The sequence below is a fragment of the Amphiura filiformis genome, chromosome 14 (genome assembly GCF_039555335.1).
Source record: "Amphiura filiformis chromosome 14, Afil_fr2py, whole genome shotgun sequence".
In the NCBI taxonomy this organism is placed as follows: domain Eukaryota; kingdom Metazoa; phylum Echinodermata; class Ophiuroidea; order Amphilepidida; family Amphiuridae; genus Amphiura; species Amphiura filiformis.
Genome location: NC_092641.1, coordinates 13,717,478 through 13,744,906, shown reverse-complemented (window position 1 = coordinate 13,744,906; position 27,429 = coordinate 13,717,478). Strand labels below are relative to the sequence as shown.

The following is a 27,429-nucleotide window of genomic DNA, read 5'->3' as shown; positions in this document are numbered from 1 at the left end:
CATGGGTGCTCCATGACAGGTTGCTGGTAATGTTTACACCGACCGAGGTATTTGGTACAGTTTGCCTTCTTAAGAATTTAATTGTAAATTGTATGCCGTTTCTCTTGTTTGGATATGGTGACGACTTCACATTTACTTGGGTTGAAATCCATCAACCAGTCCTACATGGATTCTAAATCATTCACTGCTTGATTTTAGATTTGACGAGCTAGACCAGACATTGGATGACTGAAGTCCTGTTTTACTGCAAAACCTTAACATTTGGATAAGCCTCTACTAAATATCCATACAAAGAGGGAACACAAAACAAAGAGAAGGCGAAGGAAAGAAATGAAGGAAGGAGGAAGTGAAAGAAAAAAAACACTTGACGCACGAAATACAAATTCAGAATCTGCCCTGACATGTGATTGAAGAAGTAGAGGAAGTGAAAGAAAAAATGAAAGAAGACTATGATGGAAAAGAAGGAAGCAGTAGACATTGCACATCATTTATAATACCTAGGAGTATTAACTTACCATACAATAGTATCTACAATCTTAGAATTATTGTGTTGGTACACGTGGTCAATTTTACCCCTTGTTTCCATCCCCTGTCACGTAAATTTTGATGGACGTTTTTCAAACAATGTTCTACGTGTAGCTTTAACCCTCCTGTAAGCTATACCCCCCCTCCCCACCAATCAATGTTGCAGAGTCCAACACGGAGTCTGATGATAAGACCCCGATCAACATTGTTACGGGGGGAAGGGGATCGACTTTAGTTCATGGTCCTAAACTGTCCCAAGACTAAATTCTATGATTGTAGCTTGTTACAGATATGATCCTTATTAGAAACCACACTATTAAATGCATCGCAGGCAATGAAGTGATAATGGAACTGATTTTAAGCCGGGACATTAAAATATCCCGATTTAAGGGTACGACCTCTTTCGAGGTTTTGAGCAAAAAATAGGACGAATTTGCCACGTTAAGTATCAAATTTGGCCCAGAAATAATCATTGGAATAATAAAAGTTATACCTCATCTTGAAGGTAAAGGCATATATGTGTCGAATGTTGTTAATATTGATTTTGAGATATTGGCAAAGAAAGTGTTGGAATTCTTTTGTTTTATATTGTTTTCAGCGATTGATAAGTTGACCCAACTTCCCAAAGAAAAGTCATATCAACATGGGGTTTTCAGTTTCTGAAAGCTCTAAATGTCCTCTTTAGAAACATATGTAAAACTCATTTTCGACCAGGGTCGACATGTGACTCGTTCCCCTTGATCATGTCACATATATTATTATTTTTCCATTGTTACTTTCATAGCCTTAATAAGATTTTCACTGGAAGCCTATGACTTGTATATAGATAAAGAGGTGCCAAAGACAGGTGAATTGTGGGATGGTGTTCAATATTTCATTGGTTGCTGAAACAGGTGTTATATCATTGTCTGGATTCTCTTTTGTTATGAATATATTGATATTTATGAATTTTCTCTGCCTTGTGATTAATACATATTGTCAATGAGAAGGGATTTTTATGCTCAGCTATGTTAGAAATGTTTATGGCTTGGTCTGGCAATGCCAATTGCCCTCACCTAGCAACTGTGAACAACATATATGTAGGGCAAATTTGCAATTGAATATCTGAAGTGTTGAATAAAATTATGTACTTTATAAATAATATGCAAAAGTAGAAAACATGGACAAGTTGGATGGAATTCACTACTATGTATCCTTAATATTTATTACATTTGCTTTTTCAATTAATTAATTATCAGTGTAATTTAAATAACGGGTCGATACAATCGTATAGTATGTAATAAATAAGCCCGATATGAACAGTTGAAGTGCTTCCAAAACAATAGACAATGAAATATTTTTTTCCTTTGTTTGTCTTTATCTGGAAATCAATATTTCCGAGTTCCGACTGATTTTGGTTGATCGCATCACATATGGCAATGTACGTTGACCCAGTCCATCTAAGTGTGACAGAGGCATTACATTATTAATGTTTGGACTAGTGTCTGTTTTTTATTTGTGAAATCCAAACTGTGGTGTGTGAAGTAGTTCAAGATCTCCCCTTCTCCAGCTCCTTTGATCACTGACTTTTAATTGAAATGCTTATTCAAATAAGACTAAGGTGAATTGTTGAAGCCCCGCATCCTCACGTTTAAGGAGACACATAAATCTGTTAAAAGAGATTAAGATAAGTTCAACATTATTGTTCTTGTTTCTCAAGTATGTGATTTGGCATTAATATCAGGTTGAAGAAGAGCACCGTATTTATAGTTATTTAAAAACAAAATCCATACAAACTTGATTTTTCTTCTTTCAAGATTGAGACAATAACCAGCAATCTCTTTACTAGATTAATAAACAAATTGCTTAAATCAATAATGCTGATTACATGCTGATGAAAACCAATTGCACGCAGACGTAGAAATGAACCATTTAAGTCGTGCCACTGTCATCAATAAACGGATCATTTTAGGCATTCACTCACTCTAAAATCGCTGGTTATAAAATCGCTCGCTTAAACTTTGTATCCGACAATGGTAAACTTTTAAGAATAGTTAATTATGTTTGTATTATTTCAAATTTAACCAACATTGGGAGAAATTATTTTAAACAACCTCTGGGATGTTTACCTGATAACGGCAATAGGTAAGAAAGGTACATTTTAAGCTGTTTGTGCCCAACTTGACCGTTCGAATATATATATATTTGCCTAGTTAGTGTTGAACAACACAGTGGTCGGGCAAATTGATTTTACGTCCTCGTTCATAAACTTTCTGTGCTTTACCACCCCAGAATCTCTGAAGTCCCTCAAAAACACATTTATGGGCAATGTAAATGGATGATTCCTATGTATCAGGGAGGAAAAGCCGACAATCATATGAAAATGCGACCTTTCGTATTGAAGCTAATAATACACCAGAAAACATCATGTATATCTTCAATACAAAAGTTCAAAATGTTCACATGATGGTCGGCTTTTCATCCCAGATACATATACTTTAAGTACATAGCATTATATTGATAAAATCTACCTAGATTAGGCCTACTTCGAGGAATGTCAATTTAGAATAATTTTCCATTTGTGTTAGCAAAAGAAAATGAAAATGATTTGATATAAGAAGGACATTCCTCTGATTCAGAATGCAATTTGGTGTCTGATGCTCTCTCAGGTCTCACGAAAAATACTATGAAAAGATGGATGACCGAGCCCTTAACCAACAAATTTTCAACCAGCGTATTTAGTGGGTACACACCTGAGTGATGAGATCACATTCCCTGTCTTATCATAGTTAGTCTGGACACCGTTAACCCAGATAATTCCGTGTTCTTCATCGTATGCAACAGGAGCAAAATGCGTACGGTCGAGATTGGGATTTCCAGTAAAGTAGTCACTCAGTTGTTTTGCTCTGTCTGAGACACAATGAACGATAATACATTTAACATTAAAGGTAGGTGACCGATCGCAGCCTTATCTCCCATCTTACCCCCAACGAAATGGCGAAATTTGCATTAGAGATACGAGCGAGAATATATGAAATTCAATTGTGGTTGGTCTTGTCCCGATTTTGCGAACGCAACGCAGATACGACGCTATGCTTATAATGCGGCGATCGAATTAGACAGTGTTAGAGATACGACGTAGACATGACAGTATGAAATACACAAATTGAAAAATTAAAAATCAAACATAATTGCCTAAATAATATCTCACTAATTAGATCGTACTAGATCGTGTTTTAAAACATGATGTATTACAGTATAAAGTCTGCACAAGAAGTAACGCAGCTATTATAAATACGCCTATAGCTTCAGAACTAATAACTGTTTCCACATTATTTCTACATCAGACATAGAAAAAACGATGATTTGTTTACGCGCATTTTAAGACCCCAATTGTCAAATGTCGTTCAATATTAACAACACAGTAGTGCCTTTAAAGAAAATACCCAGATATGAAAGTTGCAGTTTACAGCAATCAATGGTTATTACTCAAGCATTGTGGCACGTAAAACCCTACATTTATCTCCGCGCTGACTTCAAATCAATACAAATAGCTACAACTTTTAAACTCGGGTGTTTGTCTTTAAAAACACTGCTGTGATGTAAATATTGAACGAAATTGGACAAATGGGCTATCAAAATACGCGTAAATAAATCATCCTTCTTTCTATGTTGAAATATTGTGAACACAATTCTTAGTTCTGACGATATAGACGTATTTATAACAGCTGCGTTACTTTTTGTGCAGTCTTTATAACAATACGAATACATATGCCATACTTCCCACAAAAGTAAAAAAATGTGAGATACGATAATTATGTGATGCGAGCGATGAATTATTGAATCGCTGAACTTGTAAGGCAACTTCGTTATGTTGCTTATATTCTTGAAAATTACTGGATGTAATTACGTTATGCTATTATTGTTTTCGTATCATTTTATTTGAATTGTTAGTCAAATTAGTCAATAAGCAAGTTATTTTACCAGCTCGTCCAATGACGGGTTTCTGATCATCGCCCAATCCACCCATCTCCTTGCAATTGAAACTGCGCAACATAGTGTTGCGCACGCCAGTGATCTCCTTGCAATGACACCCACGCAAAATAGCGTTGCACAATCAGGTGATCTCCTTACCGCGCAACTGTGCACTCTTCGTCATCATTACATGTGAGGCGATCAAGCAAAATCAGTCGGAACTCGGAAATATTAAATTTTCAGTTTCTTATAGGATTGTAAAAATCATTACAAAGCTGCATTTTGCAGAAAACCCCATTGAAAATGAACAACCAGTTCCAAAGATATGAGCAATTAAAGAGTTTCCAAAACAATAGAAAACAAAAGGAATATATTTACTTTATTAGGCTATATCTCAAAATCAATATTTCCGAGTTCCGACTGATTTAGCTTGATCGCATCACATATGTGTAGAAAAACAATACATACAGTCTGTCTCAAAAAAATTGTGCAAGTAAAAAGCGCCCTCTTTGGCGATTAGAAAATACCGTTGTGACATGATGCTTACATCAACGTCAAGGGCACAGTCTTAGCTCTCAAATACTGTTTGTTCTGTTCAATTTGCTCTTTTTTAATCTCGAGATATGTTTAGTTAAGAACGAAAGGGTGAAATCACAATTGTGCCACTTTTACTAGGGAATAGGGCTGTACATGTAAATCAATTGATAGCTGATGTTGATGCGTCTAATGCACTCCCCCCTTCGGGGCTCGTACATGAGACGCATCAACACCAGCGCGGGTGCATTATTTTGTTTAATTTCATTAATTTATCCAATTTCATGACCTTGTCAAAGTTCATTAACCCATAAGTGTGTATTATTTGTTTGTCTTTAATAAGATGTCTTGAATGACGAAAAGAACAAGGTAAAATCATTGACATGCACATGTATTTAATTTTACAGCAGAATGTGAAATATTTATTTATCGTTTAATTTGTCGTAGGAGGAAAAGGAGAATCATTATACCTTTATCATGATAAAACATTAAAAACAATTTTGTATTGTTTTGTAATTGATGCATTCTTTTGATTTCTCTTGATAAACTTGATGCTATCATTGATTTACAAGACTTTGTACATCCCCCTTCCCTAGTAAAAGTGGCACAATTGTGATTTTACCCTTTCGTTGTTAAGTAAGCACATCTCGAGATTAAAACAAGCAAATTGAACAGACTAAACGGCATTTGAGAGCTAAGACTATGCCCTTGACGTCAAAATAAGCATTACGTTACAAAGGTATTTTCTAATTGCCACAGAGGGCGCTTTTTACTTGCACAATTTTTTTTCAGACAGGCTGTACAGAGTCTTCATGGTGAATCACGTTCTCTACTGAAGTGAAAAATAGGCCAACTAATAGTAGTACATTAACAATCAACCTACCTGTAATTTGTAACAGCTAGATTTCAAGCGCAACAGACATATCCCATGAGATAGCGAGTCCCTGAACGTACCGCAAACCACACGTGTTATACCTAAACGACAGGCAGCTTGCCAATAATTAAAGAGCGCGCTCATTGGCTGAACTTTCTATGCGCATTTGCTGGAAACTGAAATGAGTCTGCCCTAGTTATGGAATTTCAGTGTAAAATGGAGATTGCCATACATGTGAAATGATAGCGGTGAACAATATACATTATTTGTGCTTCAAAGTCAAATGTGATATTTTTTGCAATAGATGGGGATGCAAGAGGGCCAACTTAGTTAATCCCTCTTTGATTGAATGACACATATGTGCTAAGTGTGTCTATTATCAGATTTGAAAGGTTCCAAAAGTCAATAAGTGGTTCGAAGCCGGAAGCGGTGTAAGGGTCACGTCAAGACATATCAAGACAGTCCTCTCGTCTAAAAGATCCAGAAAAAGTATCGTTTGAACTATTTGCGTCATATCGTTCTTGATTTATAAACAAAAAATTCAAAACTGCAGACACACTGCAAACAAAAAATTTGCCCAGATATGAGAACAATTTTACTCTTAAGGGGAATACTCAATTTTTGAGTAAAATGTACTCCATCAAGGTTGATTAATTGTTTACTCATCTTGTTGATTAGAAATTTACTCAGAATTGGGTTAAGAGTTAAGACCTTTACTCGGCTTTCACTGAGTAAAGTTTACTCAATAATTACTCCAGGGTCGAGTATTCCCCTTTTGACCCAAAATAAGATTTACCACTTGAGTTGAGCAATTATTTTACTCAACATTTACTCTTCAAGGAGTATTATATTTTGACTCAAACTGGATTGAGTAAAAATTAATACTATAGATGAGCAAATAATTTGCATCAAATTAGAGGGAAAAATTTCAATTTACTCAGGCTGCAGCATCTGGAATATAGAAGCGATGCAGCTGTTGTCATTTATTCTCTCTATGCAGGTACCTAAAGTTGAATCAAAACATAAAATTGAATACATGAATCCAAAACCCACCCAAGTCCATGGGAAGTGATTTTGAGAAAAAAACATGTGTATCATTTTAATTCCTTCAGTTAGATTTACCTGGTCAATATGGTAAGTTGTACGTGCAAATGGGTGGGTTAAACTGTATTAGTTATGACGATTAGCATTTCAGGGACTTCGTGGGGTTCATTTTAAATTCTGGACTTGGGTGGTTTTTTGAATCATATACTAAGACAATAATGTTGGAATGAGATTACCACTAGTAAGATAATACAAAATAAAGCACACAGTTATGTATAATGTTGATAAGCATTCTGCCATGTAATATAAACCACACACTTTCCTTGATTAAACCTATTTTTTTTTTCAAAAGTCACTCTCCAGCAATGAATGTGTTACAAGTGGACTTGTATACATACTGGATTTCAATCAATGTGTTACAAGACTCAAATCATGGACTTCTTTCATACATGCTATTTTTCACATGCTCAATAGACACAGAGGATGAATTTGGGTTGTTCTTTCATACATATGACAGGCCTATGTATAGCAACACTTTCCCATGCTTAACTCAATTTGGCCAAAGTATGGACTTGGGTGGCTTTTGTATTCATATATTCAATTATTCACACATTGACATACAAATTAATATGCGGATAAGAAAATAGTCGTTAAAAAAAAATTAAAACTTTCTCAACAGCAGGAAGAGCAATTGAACATCTTTTTAGCAACAGCTACTCATATTACTTAGAACAAGAGTGCAGTCAAATGTTACACGTGCTAAAACATCCACTGCATGCATGGAAGTTGAAACTTAATTGTAAGCATTAACTATTCGTTATGTACTTTAAGATTGCAGTTGCATGTACACATCATCAACAGCTTGTACGTATCTCATACTTAGGGACCTAAACCACTGTATCAAAGGGCCTAGTGTCCAATGTTTCTTTAATGGACTGCAATATAAAGCATTGGATAATATTATACCCAAGCAATAAACATGCTGATACACCATTTGGCGTTTTAAAACAACATATCAGTCGCTTGAAATCGTAAGAAAATAAAAACATTTCCTTTTCATTTATAAATTGAGTTATTGCAATCCGGCCCCTAGGTTTCATTATCATTGAGGGATAGGACTTTTTATTTTTTCGGAGAAGAGCATGTAGGGCTGACTACTTGATTATATTTCTACATGTTCATACTACATACTTTTAGAGAATTCGCACGGGTCAGTTTTTTAAAAATCACATTTGTGTTCCTAAAATGGGGGTTATAGCGCTCTCAACGGGCACTCTCTCCATAGGGCTACATGTAAAAACCAGTTATAGAAAAATGGCCCTAAAATTAAACTGACTCGTTCATTTTTTCCTCAAATTTTGCATATGATGTAGATTTAACATCTGGAATGTAATGCAAGTGGTGTCGTTGCTGCTCTTCTAAATTCATTTATAAAATGTCCGCCCCAGACCAAGGTGATATTCCCAGCTGACGAGCATTTGCATCATCACTTCGTCCACCATGATGTCTCGAAAAACTTCACGTGGTCATTTTACTTCACAAAAGCGGATGAGAAATCAGCGATTTTACTCTTCGTGGAGTAAAAATTTACTTTTATTTCTTACTCCTTTCTTTTATTCCTACTAGTTTACTCCCTTGGGGTGAAAGGGTAATTATTACTCGGATTTTACTCCGTACTTGATCGAAAATCTCGAGTTTTTACACGTAATCCCAGAGCAAGCTTTTACTTCCGGGAGAAGTAATCAGAATTTCGGGTTTTATTCCTTCTTATTTTACTCCTTATTACTCCCGATCTATGCGACATTGCTTGGAGGCAATCAGATCTGAGGCACTTCCACCATAAGCCCACACAGCATGGCACAACAGCTGTGATACATCAACGATGACAGTGTCGACATCATTTGAGCGAGATCTCGATCACACCAAGACGTTTGACAATATCTGACTTGAGTTTTTTGCGAAGGCAACCGAATTCATCAATTAGGGATGAAGGCACAAGACAGAGCTCATAGTTGAACAAAGACCTGAGATCCAACTGACTCCGTTGACTAACCATTATCAACCGGAGGAACATTGCCTCTAAGTTCATGGGCTTGATCTTGTTTCCTCTTGCTTTCTTTTTGAGGTTGCGCGTGGTTTTGATCGGGCTACTGATAGCATTGAAGAATCCACCTGGAAGACTAGCAATGCATTCCGCGTCCATCTGTTCTCCAATTGTGAGAGAATCTGCTACATTCACATCAGTAGATGCAATTTTTCCACTGACAGGATTATACAGATGAGGACGCCGGTCTTCTAGTGGATGACGATACTTTCGTACTTTTGCTATGCAAGCTTGATCTTTGGCATCCAGTTTACTTCGGTGATCCAACTCCTCTTTGTGCTTCTAGCAGGATGGGCTGTTGTAGTATCAGAATAAATTGTGTATACCTTCTATAAAACATGGACAGGAAATAGGAAAGGCATCGATCCATTCCGAGACTAATTCGGGAGATAACGGCATGCCTTTAAGAGCTCCTTTACCAATTTTGATAGCAGTTTGTTATCAGCAGAGACAGCATTCCAATATCCATTATGGTGTCGGCAAACGAGGTCAACAATGTCCTCAGCAGTAAGTGCTCATCTCCAGCAGATACTGAGTGAGATACCGGGCATACTGCACATGACCAGCAAGTAAGAAGTACTTCATCATGCGCTTCATGGTAACGAGCATCAAGTGGACATCACACCCCCCTCTCTCAGATCTGCACGTTCAAACTGGGGGACAAGGAGTGTTGGGAGAAGAAATTTACCCACCCAATGCTGTCCAGTTGGATGCAGGCGTGATGTTTCCAAATACTCCTCTATATCATCAAATGTCTTAGTTCCGGTTGATAGATGTCAAGAGTGCTACTGATACACCTCGAAAAAGAAACAGGAAGGTCATTTTCCATATCCATTAACACATTTAGCTGATCTAGACTTTGAAGACAGAACATGAAACCCAGAAATGAATTCCCCAAAGCAGACAACCCCTGAAATGATATTGTACATCAGGGAATAAAAAGTTACATTTTCAAAATGGCGGATGGCAGACATCTTGGATTTGAATTGATCGCGTCCTTTAAGGAGAAGAGCAACCCAGAAATGGATTCCTCATACCAGAAACCCCTTGAAATGACATAGTGTACATCAGTTTTGGCCAAGGGGTTCAAAAGTTATAATTTCAAGATGGCGGATGGCAGCGATCTTGGATTTGAATTGATCCCGTCCTTTGAGGAGAACAGCAACCCCAGAAATGGATTCCTCATAAAACCATTAAAATGATATATTATACATTAATTTTGGTCAAGGGGCTCAAAAGTTATATATTCAAAATGGCCGACGGCGGCCATATTGGATTTATGCAAATTACAAGAGTTGCCCAAAGTTGCCAATAAGCTAATTTTGTTCAGGGACCCCTTGGGATCACAAATCAAGAAAAAAACTTCATAGTACCAACTATTGCAAGGTTCGAGAAATGTCAACTCGAATATTTGTATATGCTGTTTACTATCCTATAAAAACTGAAAATTTAATATTTCCGAGTTCTGATTTTGCTTGATCGCATCACATATCAAAGAGAGTTAAGAATAGTGATTATACGAAGTAGACGCAAGTATTCAAGCGCTTCGCCCTCTTGTGACCAGATCAGATGTTGGTCTTTGCTCCAGCTAGCCCAACTATATAGTATAGCGCCTTTGACTGTGGTGATCCAAAACCATGCTATATCACAAAACCTGGCTATACCCAGAGAACCTCTAACCCAGTGACTGCTAATACCCCAGGGGTTGAGCGGTTAGTGAATGCGAAGTTTTATTTTTTTTCTTTCCATAACACACAGATAATTTTTACCCAACATTTAAGCTACTTTGAACGAAATGTTGGAGATCTTTTCCGTTGATCCCCGCTCTTTAATTAAAATACATTTTATGTTGTATTATATTCCTCACCCAACAGTGTAGTTGTCCATGGTTGGCTCATGGTAGATAATATATTAATTACTATTATTTAGTATTATTATTTATATAATTGACATTATTTCAAAAACGGGTACTTGTATTACAAATCTGAAAAATGCGTTGGAAGCAGAATTTATTTCTGCACATTTTGACACCTCATTTGAAGCAATTGACTAAATATTGACGTCACAGCGTACATTTAAATCAACGTAACCCAAGATTTGAAAGTTGCAGTTAATTGTATTGATTTTGTATTTAGTGTAATGGAAGGAAATCTGTGTAATGATATCTGAGTGTTTTTGTATTGTAAAAATTTCTATCGTATCAAATGAGGTGTCAAAATGCGCAGAAATAAATTTTGCTTCCAACGCATTTTACAGATTTGTAATACAATTGCCCGTTTTTAATAATGGGCATTATTTAAGGATTAGTTCCTTTTTTTAAGACGTGTATATGCCTTGTTCATCGTCTTATAAATACGCATGTAGATCAAAATACGAATCAATCAATTCGGGCATGCATATTACACTATTTATGTTCGGTCTGGCTTCTGTTTTTGATTCTGATTTGCGAAATCCAAACTGGTGGTGTATATGGAGCTCAGGATCCCTCAACCTCTTCAGCTTCAATATTAATTGAAATGCTTATTGAAATAAGGCTAAGGTGAATTCTTGAAGTTGTCCTGCACCCCCACGTTTAAGGAGAGTCATAAACCTGTTAAAAGAAGAGTATTCAGAAGATAAGTTCAACATTATTGTACATGTTCCTTAGGTATGAGATTTGGTATTTCCAAGTTTATATAGGTTTAAAAAAATAAAAGTCATACATTGTTCTCATTTCAATATTGATAACTAATCATTTCGATTAAAGAGTTATGGTTGATTGTCTTAGGTAATCAATAATGCTGTTTACAGGCCGATAAAAGCATGATAAAGGAAAATGAGTCATCCAAAGTTTGCCCCTGTCATAAATAAGCTGATACCTTTAGGCATTCATTGTCAAAACGATGGTTAAAAATAGCAGGTTCAAGTATTTGCAACTTTTAACCTACGTTCGTTAAATTAATTGCTTGGTTAAACTGAGAGTTCGGTATCAGAAGAGAGCTTCCAATCACCCTACTAAATTTAACGACCGAAAAATGTTTCGTTTAGATGATGTTATTAGGATATGGTAACCATAATCGGAAGTATGTATTATATCTCATAAATATTTATTAGGTAATCGAGACAATAAGACCAGGTCTGGGTAAGGTACTTTGACTATTTCCCTGCGCCTGTGCAATTACGCCCACGCGGGGAAATAATAGAAACTTCCGCACCCCTACTACCACACAGTGAACCACCACTGCCAGGTTCAGCTCCCTGAGTTCTACTGCGAGTAACGAAGGCCATTATTCGCAGTTAGTTCCTTGCCAAGGGGAGTTAAACTTAACTTAATATTACTACAAGCAAAATCAGAGGCAACACCGGGGCTCACATTACCACACACAATACACTGAAGACTAACACCTTACCGATTCAGCTAACTTAACTGCCAAGTAAAGAAAAGAAAAACATGTATTTTTACACAGAGTATACTAACCTGAATGATGAGAGCACCCGGTCTTGCTTGTCATAGTTAGTCTGGATACCGTTAGCCCATATAATTCCGTGTTCCTCGCCGCAGGCAACAAAATCAATAAAGATATGGTCTTCATCAGGATTTGCAGTAAAGAAGTCACTTAGCTGTTTTGCTCTCTCTAAGACACAAGGAATGAAAATACAAGGTTACAATAAAAGATAGATGACTCGGTCCCGGGGACTCGGTTTGCAGCCTCATTTCATCACTTTGCCTCGTCAATGTTGAGATCTTCAAACTTTGCGATTTTATCCCCGCCCCCGTGAAGCAGCAATATATAATTACCCGATCATGAGCCGGTGTAAAAACATTTTTTCTGGTGCATTTTTGATCTCCACCTCGATCTTTTGTTCTGGGCTACAGGATTATACAGTGATATTTTCATTCTTCTACATACTCGCTATGAATTGAGCAATGCACTTTTTGCCAAAGCTCACCACCATTCGTAAGATGCTGTGAACTACCAAATCACAACAGTTTAAAATAATTAATAACCTTAAACAATATCAAGGAGTACTAAATTATCAAACTTCTTACAGATGATAGTTGGCTTAGTGGTAATTCACTGTAATAATCTAATATTTTTAAAGCCCTTTTCTGATGGCTGTGTCTCTTACAGGCACCTCCCTCTGAATTACCATTCAAAATAATAGGATAGCGCCCTATATGACCATTCTCTCCATAAACTTGTGTGTAACCCCAATGGAAATAGCTTTATCTTTTTTTTTTTACAAAAAAACGCCCACATAGAGGTGTGTCACTAATAAATACTGTCCTCTCTATACTATGTCCGCTTGATACTTACCAGCACGTCCAATGGTAGGTTTCTGATTATCAATGACAACCAGGGAGTTTTCAGTAAATGTAGTCGCTATACCTGCGACGTCTTTTGCCGAGAACATGCCCATTCTCAATTCTGCGAAATCCTCAATCTCTTTTCGGAGTGCTGAAGAAGGTGTGGTTATTGCACTAAGAAAAGATTGTTTCTCTTTTATAGAAATAAATAAATAATACAAAACAAGTGTATAAAGACAAATATACGTAGGGATGTGCGATATTATGCGTCGTAGTTGAGATAATAGCGGTAGCAGGAAAACGGACAATGTTTTACACACATCTGTAATAATTCGGAATTCAGGGGGCCAAAAATATCGTTGAAGAGATTTGGATTAAATGTAAATCTATACAATTAGTCATACAGTAAACAACCACCGGAAGAGGACTTCACAGCGATCACACAAATGACAAGCAATTGTAGCGGAAATTATATAACAAGCATTATTTTTCAGGTGACTAACTTTGGAATTAAAAGTGCTCAAACCCATTACGCCCCCACTATTTATAGTGGTTGAGCACTTTCGACTACTTTTTGAGTAGAGGCTGTGCTGGAAGGCTTGGATTATCATGATTTTGACACCACAGAATGTATATACAGTATACGCATATCTGTTAAGTTGAAACCATGACAAATTATCCGTCTGATGATCGGTATACCCAATGATCGTATTAAAGTGAGGGTTATGCCGTGAAACTATTAGTAACGGTTGCCCAAGGTCAATACCTTGAATATGTTTCTAGGCTCACCTGTAACACTGGAAAATAAATATCAAAGTTCAAAAATCGATGGATCAATGGAGATAAAGTGAGCTTCGCATTACTGCAGTTTGTTTATTATTAAATCGTCAGATGCGAATAATACAATTACAAATACAAAATACAAAAGAATTACATTGGCGCACTATGGGTAAAACTGTATGCGTGCGTTTACCTGCGTGTATAAATTGTTCGCACAAACGTTAGTGTCGCGCTGTGACCTACAAGACAAGAAGATTTTCATAAAGTATGCGAGTGGAATATATATATATAAATGAAATTAATATTCATTTAATGTTGGGTTAAAATTATTAATAAAATGATTTTCAATGTTCAGACGTTTTGCTTTGTCATCATTTGGAACTTTATATAGAGGCACAAGAATTTGGATATTCCTTTTGTTTTTTTCGTGCACTCGTCAATATGTTCACTCAGCTTGATGTGGCGAGTGCTTGGATCACGAATTTGTTGTTTATAAACTCTAATGCGAGAACAAAGTTTGTCCCCTGTTTGCCCAATGTAATTCTCATTACAACCATTATCCATTTTTTTCAGGTGATTAATATAATATTGGTATTGACAAAGCATGTAGAATTAATAGACAAGATCTCTTGTTTCCAAAATCCAAAAAATATAAAAACAAGTATATTTTATCTTTTGTTCACTCGTACAATCCTAATAACATAAATATGAGTAATGTAGTCAACAATTCTATTCATATGCTTAAAAAGAGTGAAAGAATGTCTAAAGTTCTTACTGATAACAAGCTAGTAATTAGCAGACGCCAAACTCCAAATCTTAAAATGTTACTAACCAGAGCCGCACTTAATAGCAAAGATAATGGCGGAAGCACAATGTGTACAGACAAACGCTGTGAGACGTGTGCACACATTATATGTTATATATATTTAAACCGGCTTTAGTAGTTATCATAGTATTCATTCTAATTCGTTTTTAAAGATTTACCTGATTTAGCCCAAATCATAACTTACCCAGTAATTTCCTAGTAATGGTTCCCCAAGGTAACACACGCCATTATGGTGTGGTATGAAACGATTACATTACTATAAGCAAAGATTACCTGGACATCGAAACTGGTCCACACCTTCTCTAATACATTTCTCCAAGCATCCCATACGTTGCAATGAATCATGATTATTGTAGCATCCTTCGCAAGTTGCCTCACATCGTTGCTCATCAGTCTCACCTCTAGAGTTGCGGTGTATGGTACTCTGCACTCTGCAGACCATCGCAATGATCATAAAGATGTAGCGGAGTTCCATTTAGTTTTCTTGCAAATGACTAGTTACGTCGCCAGATATAAATCAAATCTTAAAAATGAGAGACAATTTTCTGTAGTAGTATAATTCAGCAGATGGCATGGTGTCATTTATAATATGCTCATTAGTAATTATTAATATTAATGAAAATATCCACGTTCGTTTATTGATTATTATAATTGAAAAGAATCGTTTCAGTTCAGGATGATCATTTCTGCACTAGGCTATAATTTGCAAGTAGTGGTAAGTTCCTTGTCAAAGCAAGCATCCGCTTGTTGAATTTGACTTATAAGTTTAGACTACCTTCTCTTCATCAGCACTGAAACCGATGACCACGCTTAAATACTTATAACCGGATTGAGCTGCGAGACCGTCAGACCGAGATTAGAGCCTTTAAAAATATTCGAAGAGCTTGTTTCCAAAAGGGATTAAATCCCCTTTTTTCCGATATTGATTTATGTGCAGATCAAAAGATGGCGTCCAACATGGCCGCCATTTTTACATTAACTTTTCGACCCGGCATGTTATAAACATAAATTGAGTGCCTATACAAATTGTTTAAAGACACAAGGTATCTATGTTAAGTTTACAGTATGTTGTCATAGATCCTCTTGAGGTGCCTAACCAGTATCTCCGTCTCCTTTCTTTCTGAACGGCGCTACATTAGAAGTGGCGTAGATTACTTTTCGCCATTGGGGGGATGGGGTTAGAAAAATTTCTTGAAGTCAGGACCTTTTGGCGACAAAATAAGGTTATGGTACAAATGCGCGCTAAGCGCGCGAAAAATTTTGCAATATTAAAGCTATGGTGAAATATTGTACAAAAGTTGAATAAATTCGCGCGGAGCGAGAAAAATTTAGCACTTTTTAGGTTGAAATGGCCAAATATGGGGTTAATTTGATTGGAAACCCATATACAGGCGTCAACATTGGGGGGGGGATGATTGTATGGATCATCCCCCTGGCAAAATATTGGGGGTAAATCCCCATCACCCCCGGATCTACGCCTATGTACATTAGACAAAAGATGCTGACAAAATGTGATGGGCCCTGCATATCTGTAATACCGGTAGGTCCTAAATGCCAAAAGCCGAGAAAAATAAGCATAATATCGGGTGTTTCTCTATTCAAATCTTGCAATATTTGAACGCGTACGTTTTCAAGATTTTGTACGCGTTGGACTTTGCGACTTTGGATTTGAAGGGGTCCGCAAAGTGCATGAACGCGTAAATACGCGTGCCTAACCCTAAGCCTAATCATAACCCTAATACTAACCCTAACCCTAATCTTAACCCTAATCCTAACCCTAAACTAACCCTAACCTTAACCCTAACCCTATAACCCCAATTTGGTGTAAAAGTACATGAAGGAATAACCATAAATTTGGATTCTTGAGTAAGGCGTGTTTTTCAATAGACTTGAAACATTATTTGAAACTTAATCCAGATAAACATGCTCATTTCAAGTCTTTGAGCATGCACAATAGGTAATAGTATTAAAATGAAAATAATTTCCTACAATCAATCTAAACTTTAAATTTTATTCATTGTTCACTACTTTTTACATCTTCCGACTGTGATTTTACATGGGTCTTGAATTTTGTGCAACATTGGGACCTATGTTATTTACTTTAATATAAAAATTGGCAAAATAAACATTTTTATAGCTGGGAAGTAGGTCAATATAATCATGATAATTCAGGGCTGCCCATAATATTGCCGAATTCTAGTAATTTATTTACCGGCTTGGAAAATACCGGGGAATACCAACATAACACAAATATGCCACTTTGGGTCACTCAAAACTTGAAACTTTGTGAAAAAATACCTGAAATAATGTGTAAATTTGGATAAAAATTAATTACTGCTGCCCACCCAGTAAATAATTTAAGACAAAATAATGAAGAAGTACAGTGGAAGTAGAGGGGAATAATTTAAGTGAATGGACTTCTCACCTCGTACAATTTTAATTACATGTTTGTGTTTCAAATCCATCATAACAATACTGTCAACTTTTGTCATATTACGGCTCCTATTTCTTGATGATGAAAATCAATCTCTTTATCCCTATATTATGAGCCGTTTGTTTCATCTCATCCAGCTTAAATTACAAGCCTATCATACTTATAGTGTCCGTGTTCATTAGAAAATTAAGATATTAGAGCTCCCAAATGACAAAAAACAGATGTGTTTTTATGATAAATGGGCAGTAACGTGGTTAAAACCAACCTGTTCACCCAGCAAATGATTTTCCCTGATTTGAGGGCAAAAATAACTTAAATTGCACATCTATTAAAACAATTTTTAGTTTTATATTTAGGATTTTTTTCCAAGTGTAAGGATACTTTTTTGGCGCATGAATTAGATGGTATACCGTACAAACTTAAATGTACTATTAGCCAAACACACCATTTTAAAAGGTGACCGAAATATTCACAAATTACATAGTATAAAAAAACAATGTTATTATAATGTGGAATTTATCGCCCACTCCGCAGGCAATTTGTTAAATCAAATTTATGGGAACAAAACAGCTGGACAAGTTTGCCAGGAAAGATTATAGTACATGGCGCTAAGAGGTGATTTTGGTTTGGATTTATTTTACTATATTAGTGCAACCAATATTTTTGGCATCCTTACATCTCAAAGAATAAAACTAGAATTGGTTCCATTTTTTTCTATACCCCATATACGAGGGGCCCAAGGTCATAATGGGGCCAAAAGTTAATATATGCTCTATCGTGCTGTACTATATCTCAAATTGTTCCTCTCATTGCTAGGAATAAAAAAAAGTAAATTATCATATTGTATGCTTAGTTCAGGGGTTATAGAGTAAATAAGGTCAAATATCTCATGCACAGAAGCCACATTTTCAAAATGAACTGACTAAATCGAAATTCGTCTTAAACATTTCTCCTCTCGGCAAACCAAATAGGAAAATAATTTATTTGAGAAATATATACCTCAGAATCAAATAAAATCATGCATTTCTAATGTTAAGGGGGCACGCAGGATCACTGAAAGTCGGAAATTTTAAACATTATTTTGTATTGTATCTTTAAAAGTAATGATGATAAGTACATAAAAGTAGACATTTTCAGAAAGGAAATGAAACATAGAATCCAACTAGTATGGCAGATTTCTGCAAAAATGATTTTCCATGCCAATTTTTTTCGGTCCGCCATAACAACTTACCCAAAATATCAAAATGGATGAACAATTGCATATTTGTGTTCTAAAGACACGCATCTAGAAAGTGTTTTCTTAAATTTTTGAATTTTTTCTTTGTTTTAAAAATATGGGTCAAAAAAGATCAAACTTTGACTTTTTTTTCAATTTGGACCAAAATCTGAGATAATTTAAGATATATTTTCAAAACGAAGAAAAAATTCAAAAATTTGAGAAAACGCTCTCTAGATGACTTAATGAAATTTTTTGACATTTGACGTATTCGATCTTATAACTTCTGAACTAAGCACCTTAGAAGAATATCACAATTGACTTTATTCTGTGTGATGAGATGAACAATTTGAGATACATTACATTTTTCCCCCACAGTGACCTTCAACCCTTCGTGGGAACCACAGGGGGCGTTGAAAAAAATGGAACCAATCAAATTGTTATCATTTCAGGTTTAGGGATTCCAAAAAACATTGCCAATGTCTGATTTTTAAGACAATGGATTGGCGTTTTATAAATTTATTTTACAAAGATTTTAATCATATGAAATTGTAGGCACATGTCTGCCTTTTATGGAATTTTGCAGACTTTTTATTCGTTTATACACTCCGATTAACATATTTTAAAAACACATTTTTTTAAACACAATACCGTTAACTTGACATTAATAAACCATCGAGCTGCAGCTGAGTAATAATAATGACAAGTCAATGGATTTAAATAAAACCTACTCTTCTAAATCACTCAATTACTTTTCTCATTAAATTTTATAAAACATAATACCATTAATTTGACATATTCGCGAACCAAGTGTATACTTCCATCGAGTTGCGTTACATGACATTAAATAAGGCACAAGTAACTAAAACATTCCATTTACCAACTTGTATTGTCTTTCCCCCTAAAATACTGAACCCCTGTATATCATAGACCTTCATCTTATCCGGGACACTAGTTGAAATTTTAAATGAGAATTCATTCAAACCGATGAGAATTGGCAAAAACTATAAGATTCAAAACTTTCTCATTTCTATGAAATACTAATTAATGTGTCAACAACATGTCACATTGTTTTAAAAGAGAAAATTGAACACGATAACACAATGTGACACATTGTGGACACATTCATTAGTATTTCTCCTTCATATGGATGCGAAGGTTTCATAGAAATGAGAAAATTGTCAATTCTCATCGGTTTGAAAGAATTCTCATTTTAAATATTTATTAGCGAGAACTGCTACACTCAGTGATCGTTCCCCAAAAACATTTTCGGGTGGAGCAGTCACTGGGTTTCAGCGGTTCTTGGGGTATAGTGTATAATGAGGCTTACAAACAGAAACAGAAAATAGATACCGTAAACATTCGCCTAATGGCGCAACTGGGGTCTTTTGCCTTGGGGTAAATTTCATGTGCAAATTGAGAGCTCCCTCCTCTGAAATCCCAACAAGAATTAAGGTTCCGTGCCTGGTGGGCATTTTACGGAAGGGCACTTTTAGGCTGTGCCTAAAATACCACTTATGTCAAGGGAGCACATAGCGCCATTAGGCGAACGTTTACGGCAGTTATGCTCATGTTACGGTAATGTATTTAAATTTCATATAAAACAGATTTCGACTTTCGACTTTTTGTTTATCTTTCGACACATAAATATAAAAGTTGAGAAACACACGAAAGTTGAGAAACAACTAGCGAGTATCACCTGGTTTGTGAAAATGGTTATACACCCAGCTTTACTTTAGTATTTTTTTCCGTGCAGTCGTTCTTAGTGTCTCACAATGGCAACAACGGCAAAAATAGATATGTAGAATATAGCTGTCAATTGGTATCAACGAGAAAACATTGATACATGTATATATATTTTCATCTGGCATCAACAATGATCTGTTAAAAATGAATCAAGTGGTATACGTTTACAATGACTTCTACCAGTGATAACATATTGTCAAATTCAGACACCAAACATGACGGGAGGGGGTGTTACATACCGACATGTGTATAAACTGCGGATGATTTAGCAAACGATATAAAGTCTGCACAAAAAGTAACGCAGCTGTTATAAATACGCCTATAGCTTCAGGACTAATAATTGTTTTCACATTATTTCAACATAGAAAGAAGGGTGATTTATTTACACGCATTTTGGTACCCCCTTTGTCAAATGTCAACCAAACAACACAGTAATGCTTTTAAAGAAAAATACCCGAATTTAAAAGTTGCAGTTTACAGCGATCAATGGTTATTATGCCAGCACTGTAACACTTAAAGCCCGCCATTATCTTCGCACTTACTTCAAATCAATACAAATAGCTGCAACTTTTAAATTCGGGTATTTTTCTTTTAAAACACTGCTGTATTGTTAATATTGAACCAAATTCGACAATTTGGGTATCAAAATAGTCCGTCTTTTTATGTTAAAATATTGTGAAAACAATTTAGTTCTAAAGCTATATAGTCGGGCTCTCATTCACGCGCGGATGGGAAATAGTGTTCACTTTATGTTTGATACGGTTACTAGACTGAAATTTTGCGTAGAACACGCTCCCGTAGTCCACTTTAATTATAAGTGTGCCTAAAGTGCTTTTTCCGGGGGGTGCCCCTGCAATGGGGGTCAAAATTACTAAAAATGTTTTCTAAGGCCAATGGTGGCGATTTTGGTGTCTAAATATATGTTTATGGACACGAGAAAGTGATTTAGACAGTTTACGAAATCCAAAATGGCTTCCTTATGTTCCAAAAATCAAAATGGCGGCCAAAATGGTGAATTTTAGCCGAAACTTATTTGAACGGCTTTTTCAGGCCGATGATGGTGATTTGAGTGTCTACGAATATGTCTGTGGACATGGAAAAGTTATTTACATAGTTTATCAAAATCCAAAATGGCTGCCTTATATAAAAAATTCAAAATGGCCGCCAAAATGCAAAAAAAATTATTCAAACTTTTATGATCGGCGCTCTCGGCCCGATGGTCGTGATTTGGGTGTAGGTATATGTTTGCGGACATAAGACAGTCATTTACATTGCTTATAAAAATCCAAAATGGCTGCCCTATGCCCAAAAATTCAAAATGGCGGTCAAAATGTCGAATATTAGTATATATCATTTGAACGGCATTCTAAGGCCAATGTTGGTGATTTTGGTGTCCAGTTATATGTTTGGGGACATGACAAAGTCATTCAGCTAGTTTACAAAATCCAAAAAAGTTGCCCTATGGTCCAAAATTCAAAATGGCGGCTAAAATAGTGAATTTTAGTAAAAATTACTAGAAAGATATTCTTAGGCCGATGGTAGCGATATTGGTGTCTAGGTATATGTTTCTGACATATAGTCCCCTATAGTGTACATGACCAAGTCATTTAGATAATTAAATCTTAAATGGCTGCCCTATGCTAAAAATTGTGGTGGTCAAAATTGCAAATTTTATATTGATTTCACATAATTATCATATAGACACCCCAGCTCTTGGGACTTAATTTTTGTTTTAAATCTAAGGTCGCCGTGTCACAATATAATCACTTGTAATTGGTACATAGAAGCCCATAATAATTATTCAAAATGGCGCCATTAACCAAATAATCACATTTGATGTCCATATTTGATCTATTATGATTTAAACCGGGGTATTTGAAGATCGGCCATAATATGAAACATAATAATCATTATAACGCAATTAAGGAAAGTGATTAACCTTAGAACTACGTAGGGGGTTGTACCACCCCTAAGGTTTTCATCAGCCATAAAAAACACGCTGCGTTACGCCCAAACGACTTAAACTAATCGTAGATCCATCCTATATGCTCTTTTAAGCGATACAATTTCCCCAACACCTTACCCGGGGTATGACCGACCATCAAAGATGATTGACCATAGGGGGTGAGGCAAACCATAGGTTTCTACAGTAAATACAGTTTCATTTCACTCTTGTAAAATTATTCCAAGATATATTGACTTTTTACTTGTTAGTTAGGTTAAAATAGTCATTTTCTTTTATATTTAGGAGACAATTCGGTGAAAATCGCATGTTCGTAGAATTGTTGAAAGATGATAAATTTTGCCTATACTTTTGTAAATAACCAGAATTTAATACATGAATACAAAACCCACCCAAGTCCATCGAAAGTGATTTTGAGAAAACTTTTAAAACAAATGTGTATCATACATGCCGGTTATAGACCATTTTTGATTTCACATGCTAATAGACCCACGTAGAGGGTTCATTTGGGTTCAACCAAGTATGGACTTGGTTGGGTTGTGCATTCATATATTCAATTTTGCAAGGATGTGCACATTATGACGTCATAGCGATATTATGTGGGGAATGTTTGTACTTCTTTTGGTATCACTGGATAGACGAGACCCATAGCTATACATTGGTACCAAATACAATTGAAAATTATGGGCAACACCCCCCCCCCCTCTTCGTAGTCCGCGGTACATAATAATGGCTCAGTAGTTCTAGGGATAAACGTACACATATTTTCACTTTTGATTTGTTATGAGTTAAAATAATATTATGTCCAATCTACTAAAAGTAAAAAGTTTTGTTAATCATATCTGTACTCTCCTCTCCCAATGGACACTCGCCTTCATCAGCCAAAAAAATCGAGTGTAAATGCAACTCTCAGTATATTACTTCCTCTTCAGATGGTTGGTTGAGGTAATGAGTCTGTGATCCAACAATTACAGATTGGTCTTGCTCACCATTTTTAACTGGTGTAGCTCAGCACATGTTCAAGGCAAACTGGGCTAATCGTAGAACAATCGTTATAGGGGTGCTGAGCCTTCGTCCAGAGATGCCGTTTTCAAGCAACCAGCCGTAGTTGAGAGGATATCTGCTTATGCGAACCATTAAAGCAGTTAAGCATGCCATTTGCGACGAATATTACTCGCAGGATATGACATTTCGTGGATGTTCTGCATGGTCAAGGAGCCTTTGCGAGGGAGTGGACTTTTATGCGTTTCTTCTTCATGCCGCTTATCACCATATAGCGACTGTTCCTTGCAGTCAGTAGGCAACTGCGAAAGCTGGATTTGTTAGAAAGCCATCACATTCGCTTGTTTGGTAATAATATGGACCAAGACCTGATATCCTTCTGATAAAGGCGAGTGCAATTGAGCAAGGATTGATAATAAACAATAATTTCCACTTTTAGCACATTAATTTCACGCATAACAGATCAAAAGTGGAAACTTGTGTAAGTTTAACCCTAGAACTACTGAGCCATATTTTGTAACACGGACTACAAAGGGGTGGGGTGTTGCAACCCCCCTAATTTTCAATTACAAACGTCATATGCCGTTATATTTGGTACCAAAGTATAGCTATAGGTCTAGTCTCTCCAGTGATTCCGAAAAAAAGTCCACATTCCTCACATAATTTTGCTATGACGTCATAGTGTGAGCACACCCTTGTAAAATTGGGAAATTGTGGCTATCTTCAAAACTATAGGCAAAATAGATTCGGTGAAAAACAAGTAAAAAGTTAATATATCTTGGAATAATTTTACAAGAGTGAAATAAAAATCATTATGGGCCTCACCTCCCCCACCCCATGGCCATCTTTGATGGTCGGTCTTTCCCCCGGGTAAGGTGCTTGGGCAAACATTTTATCACTAAAATGAGCGCACTGGATGGATCTACGATTAGCATAAGTCGTTTGGACGTAAATACGCGTGTTTTTTTTTATGGCGGATGAAAAACCCCACTGCTTAGTTCTAGGGTTTATCACTTTACTTATTGCGTTATAATGATTATTATATAATGTTTCATATTATGGCCGCCAAGGTCTTCAAGTACCCAGGTTTAGAGATAGAACTAATTTACATTTTACGGGATATACAACATTTTCAATCGTCTTTGAACTACCTTTTTAAATCATAATAGATCAATGGACATCAAATGTGATCCTTATAGTGTTAGTTAGTATTAACATTTGATGATGTTTTAGCATAGGGAAGCCATTGTAGATTTCATCAACTATCTAATTGTCTTGGTCATGTATACTATAGGGCCTATATGTCACAAACATATACCTAGACACCAATATCGCTACCATCATCCTAAGAATATCTTTCAAGTAATTATTACTAAAATTCACTATTTTAGCAGCCATTTTGAATTTTGTACCACAGGGCAACTTTTTTGGATTTTGTAAACTAGCTGAATGACTTTGTCATGTCCCCAAACATATAACTGGACACCAAAATCACCACCATCGGCCTGAGAATGCCGTACAAATGATATAGACTAATATTCGACATTTTGACCGCCATTTTGAATTCTTGGGCATAGAGCAGCCATTTTAGATTTTTATAAGCAATATAAATGACTGTTTCATGTCCGTAAACATATACCTACACCCAAATCACGACCATCGGGCCGAGAGCGCCGTTCAAATAAGTTAGAATATTTTTCGGCATTTTGACGGCCATTTTGAATTTTTTGTATAAGGCAGCCATTTTGTATTTTGCCTAACTATGTAAATAACTTTTTCATGTCAACAGACATATTCATAGACACTCAAATCACCACCATCGGCCTGAAAAAGCCGTTCAAATAAGTTTCGGCTAAAATTCACCATTTTGGCCACCATTTTGAATTTTGGAACATAAGGAAGCCATTTTGGATTTCGTAAACTGTCTAAATGACTTTCTCATGTCCACAAACATATATTTAGACACAAAAATCACCACCATTGGCCTTAGAATACATTTTTAGTAATTTTGACCCCCATTGTAGGAGCCCCCCGGAAAAAGCACTTTGGGCACATTTTTACTACGGGAGCGTGTTCTACGCACAATTTCAGTCTAGAAACCGTATCAAAGATAAAGTGAACACTATTTCCCATCCGCGCGTGAAGGAGAGCCCGACTAATTGGATTTATGGACATCTGATTCAGTAGGCTTAATCGCATTCGGGTGTACTGATATTACGTTCACACAAGTGGTACTAATGATGACAAAATACCCACTTTTACTTGATTGATTGCCAAAATATTTCCCTCTTGCAGTAGCGTATACAGCCTTTTTTAAACGAGCGCGAGAAATTGGAGAAAAAGAGAAGAGAAACGCCTGTGTCCATGTGATTTTGACAAAATTAATCTAATATTTGGACATTTCAACATTTAAAACAGCAAATTTAGGCGAATTTGTTCCATTTAAGCTTCAATATGTTATATTTTTCATGATCCTTTCTTAGCTCGCCAAGAAATTTGAGCCCCCGGTTGCTGAAATTCTGTATACGCGCCTGTCTTGCATCGGTAAAACTATAAAATTCATAATGATTGAATATAGCATTTGAAAATTAATTCTAAATTGAAAAGGTATAGCTCACAATCTTGCTCCATTCCACGCCAACCTCGATCGCTTGCAGAGCGTAATTAAATGACTGAGTGAGCCTTGTATAAACATGGAGGCACCAAGGGAGAACAGTGACAGTGCATTGATTAGTCACCCCAGATTAAATAATAAATAAATAAAATAAAATAATAATCTCTATTCCAGAAAAATACAACAGTAACAGTACAGTTTTTATCATCATTAAATTGTGAAGAAAAACAAAACAGACATTAGCAAGAGTCTTCATGGTGAATCTTGTTTTTCACTGAAAAACAGGTCTACTATTAATAGTAGTAATTTAAAAATTAACCTACCTGAAATTTGCTAGAGGTAGATTTCGAGTCCCTGAACGTACCGCAAACCCCACATGTTATACCTAAACAACAGACAGCTTGCCAAGAATTAAAGCGCATGCTCATTGGCTGAACGTTCGATGCGCATTTGCAGAAAAAATAATTATTTCTGCCCTAGTTAGAGCATTTTTTGGTAATTAATAGAGATTTCCATACAATGTTAAATGATAGCAGTGAACAATTATTTGACACCTATGAATTATTAACAGATTAGTGCTTCAACGCCAATCAAAATATAATATAAATGTCGCAATAGGTGTGGATGTAAGAGGGTCTACTTTACACACTCTCTTTGATTTAATGACATATGTGACCGTACAGCACGAATGAGCCGTAAATGTCCTCAATTGTATTCCGAGTTACAGTGTAAAATGGGCATGAAGGTCATATTCATAGGTATTTCAATTTGGTGCTACGTGTGTCTCATTAAATGAGGTACACGTAGCACCAAATTGAGGTACCAATGAATACGACCTTCATGCCCATTTTACACTGTAACTCGGAATACAATTGAGGACATTTACGGCTCATTCGTGCTGTACGGTCACATATGGGAAAAGGGGACTAAAGAAGACATGCACATTTTACCATACATTTTTGGGAATTCCCAGATCAGAATTTTATCCAAAAAAAAAAAAAAATGGGAATTCTCATTTTGAGAAAATCTTTTCTTGGGATTTCCCATGTCTTCATTTGGGTTGTGAGAATAATGGCCATTTTTTTTGGAATTCTTTAGGGGCGTGCCTTTAATTTCTGGAATAGCCCATTGCATGTAAGCTATTCCTTGATAATTACAGTGATAGTGCAACAAATATATATTCATATCAAACAATCTATCTAATTTATATATACTGCGCCAAAAAGTATCCTTACATAATCCTAATTTAAAAACTAAACCATAATTTGGGTAAATTATTTTTTAATAGATATAATCCTCCACATTATGACACCCCATTGAATTCAATGTTCATCCAATCTATTCAAAAATGAATTACACAAATATGGTTTAGTTTTAAAATTGGGGATTTTTCTCAAGATTTTTTTATATAAATAGTGTACATGCCTCACACAACATAAGTAACCGACATCCAGCCATTCCATGAAGGTGTGGATACCAAGCCATGTTTTCCAATCTACCAATCCGATAAAATACTCCGATGCGA

The 27,429-nt window shown here is 36.0% G+C and overlaps 2 protein-coding genes across 2 annotated transcripts in view; both read right to left on the bottom strand.

The window, feature by feature from the left end:
- Positions 1-377: 377 nt before the first annotated feature.
- The window catches only part of LOC140169748 (uncharacterized), a 53,327-nt gene continuing 26,275 nt past the window's right edge, over positions 378-27,429 (bottom strand). Inside the window, exons 3-4 of the mRNA XM_072193047.1 lie at positions 3,258-3,414; positions 378-2,173 (exon numbers count right to left, since the gene is read on the bottom strand). Coding sequence (XP_072049148.1) covers positions 2,107-2,173; positions 3,258-3,414 — 224 coding nt within the window. The 3' untranslated portion in view covers positions 378-2,106. The remainder of the gene's footprint in view (positions 2,174-3,257; positions 3,415-27,429) is intronic.
- Positions 11,333-26,572, bottom strand: LOC140169747 (uncharacterized). The gene is made up of 5 exons (XM_072193046.1): positions 26,228-26,572; positions 15,203-15,452; positions 13,334-13,516; positions 12,493-12,649; positions 11,333-11,625 (listed from the first exon to the last, which is right to left on the bottom strand). The coding sequence occupies exons 2-5, from the start codon at positions 15,402-15,404 to the stop codon at positions 11,556-11,558; spliced, it is 612 nt and encodes a 203-aa protein (XP_072049147.1). The 5' UTR covers positions 15,405-15,452; positions 26,228-26,572; the 3' UTR covers positions 11,333-11,555.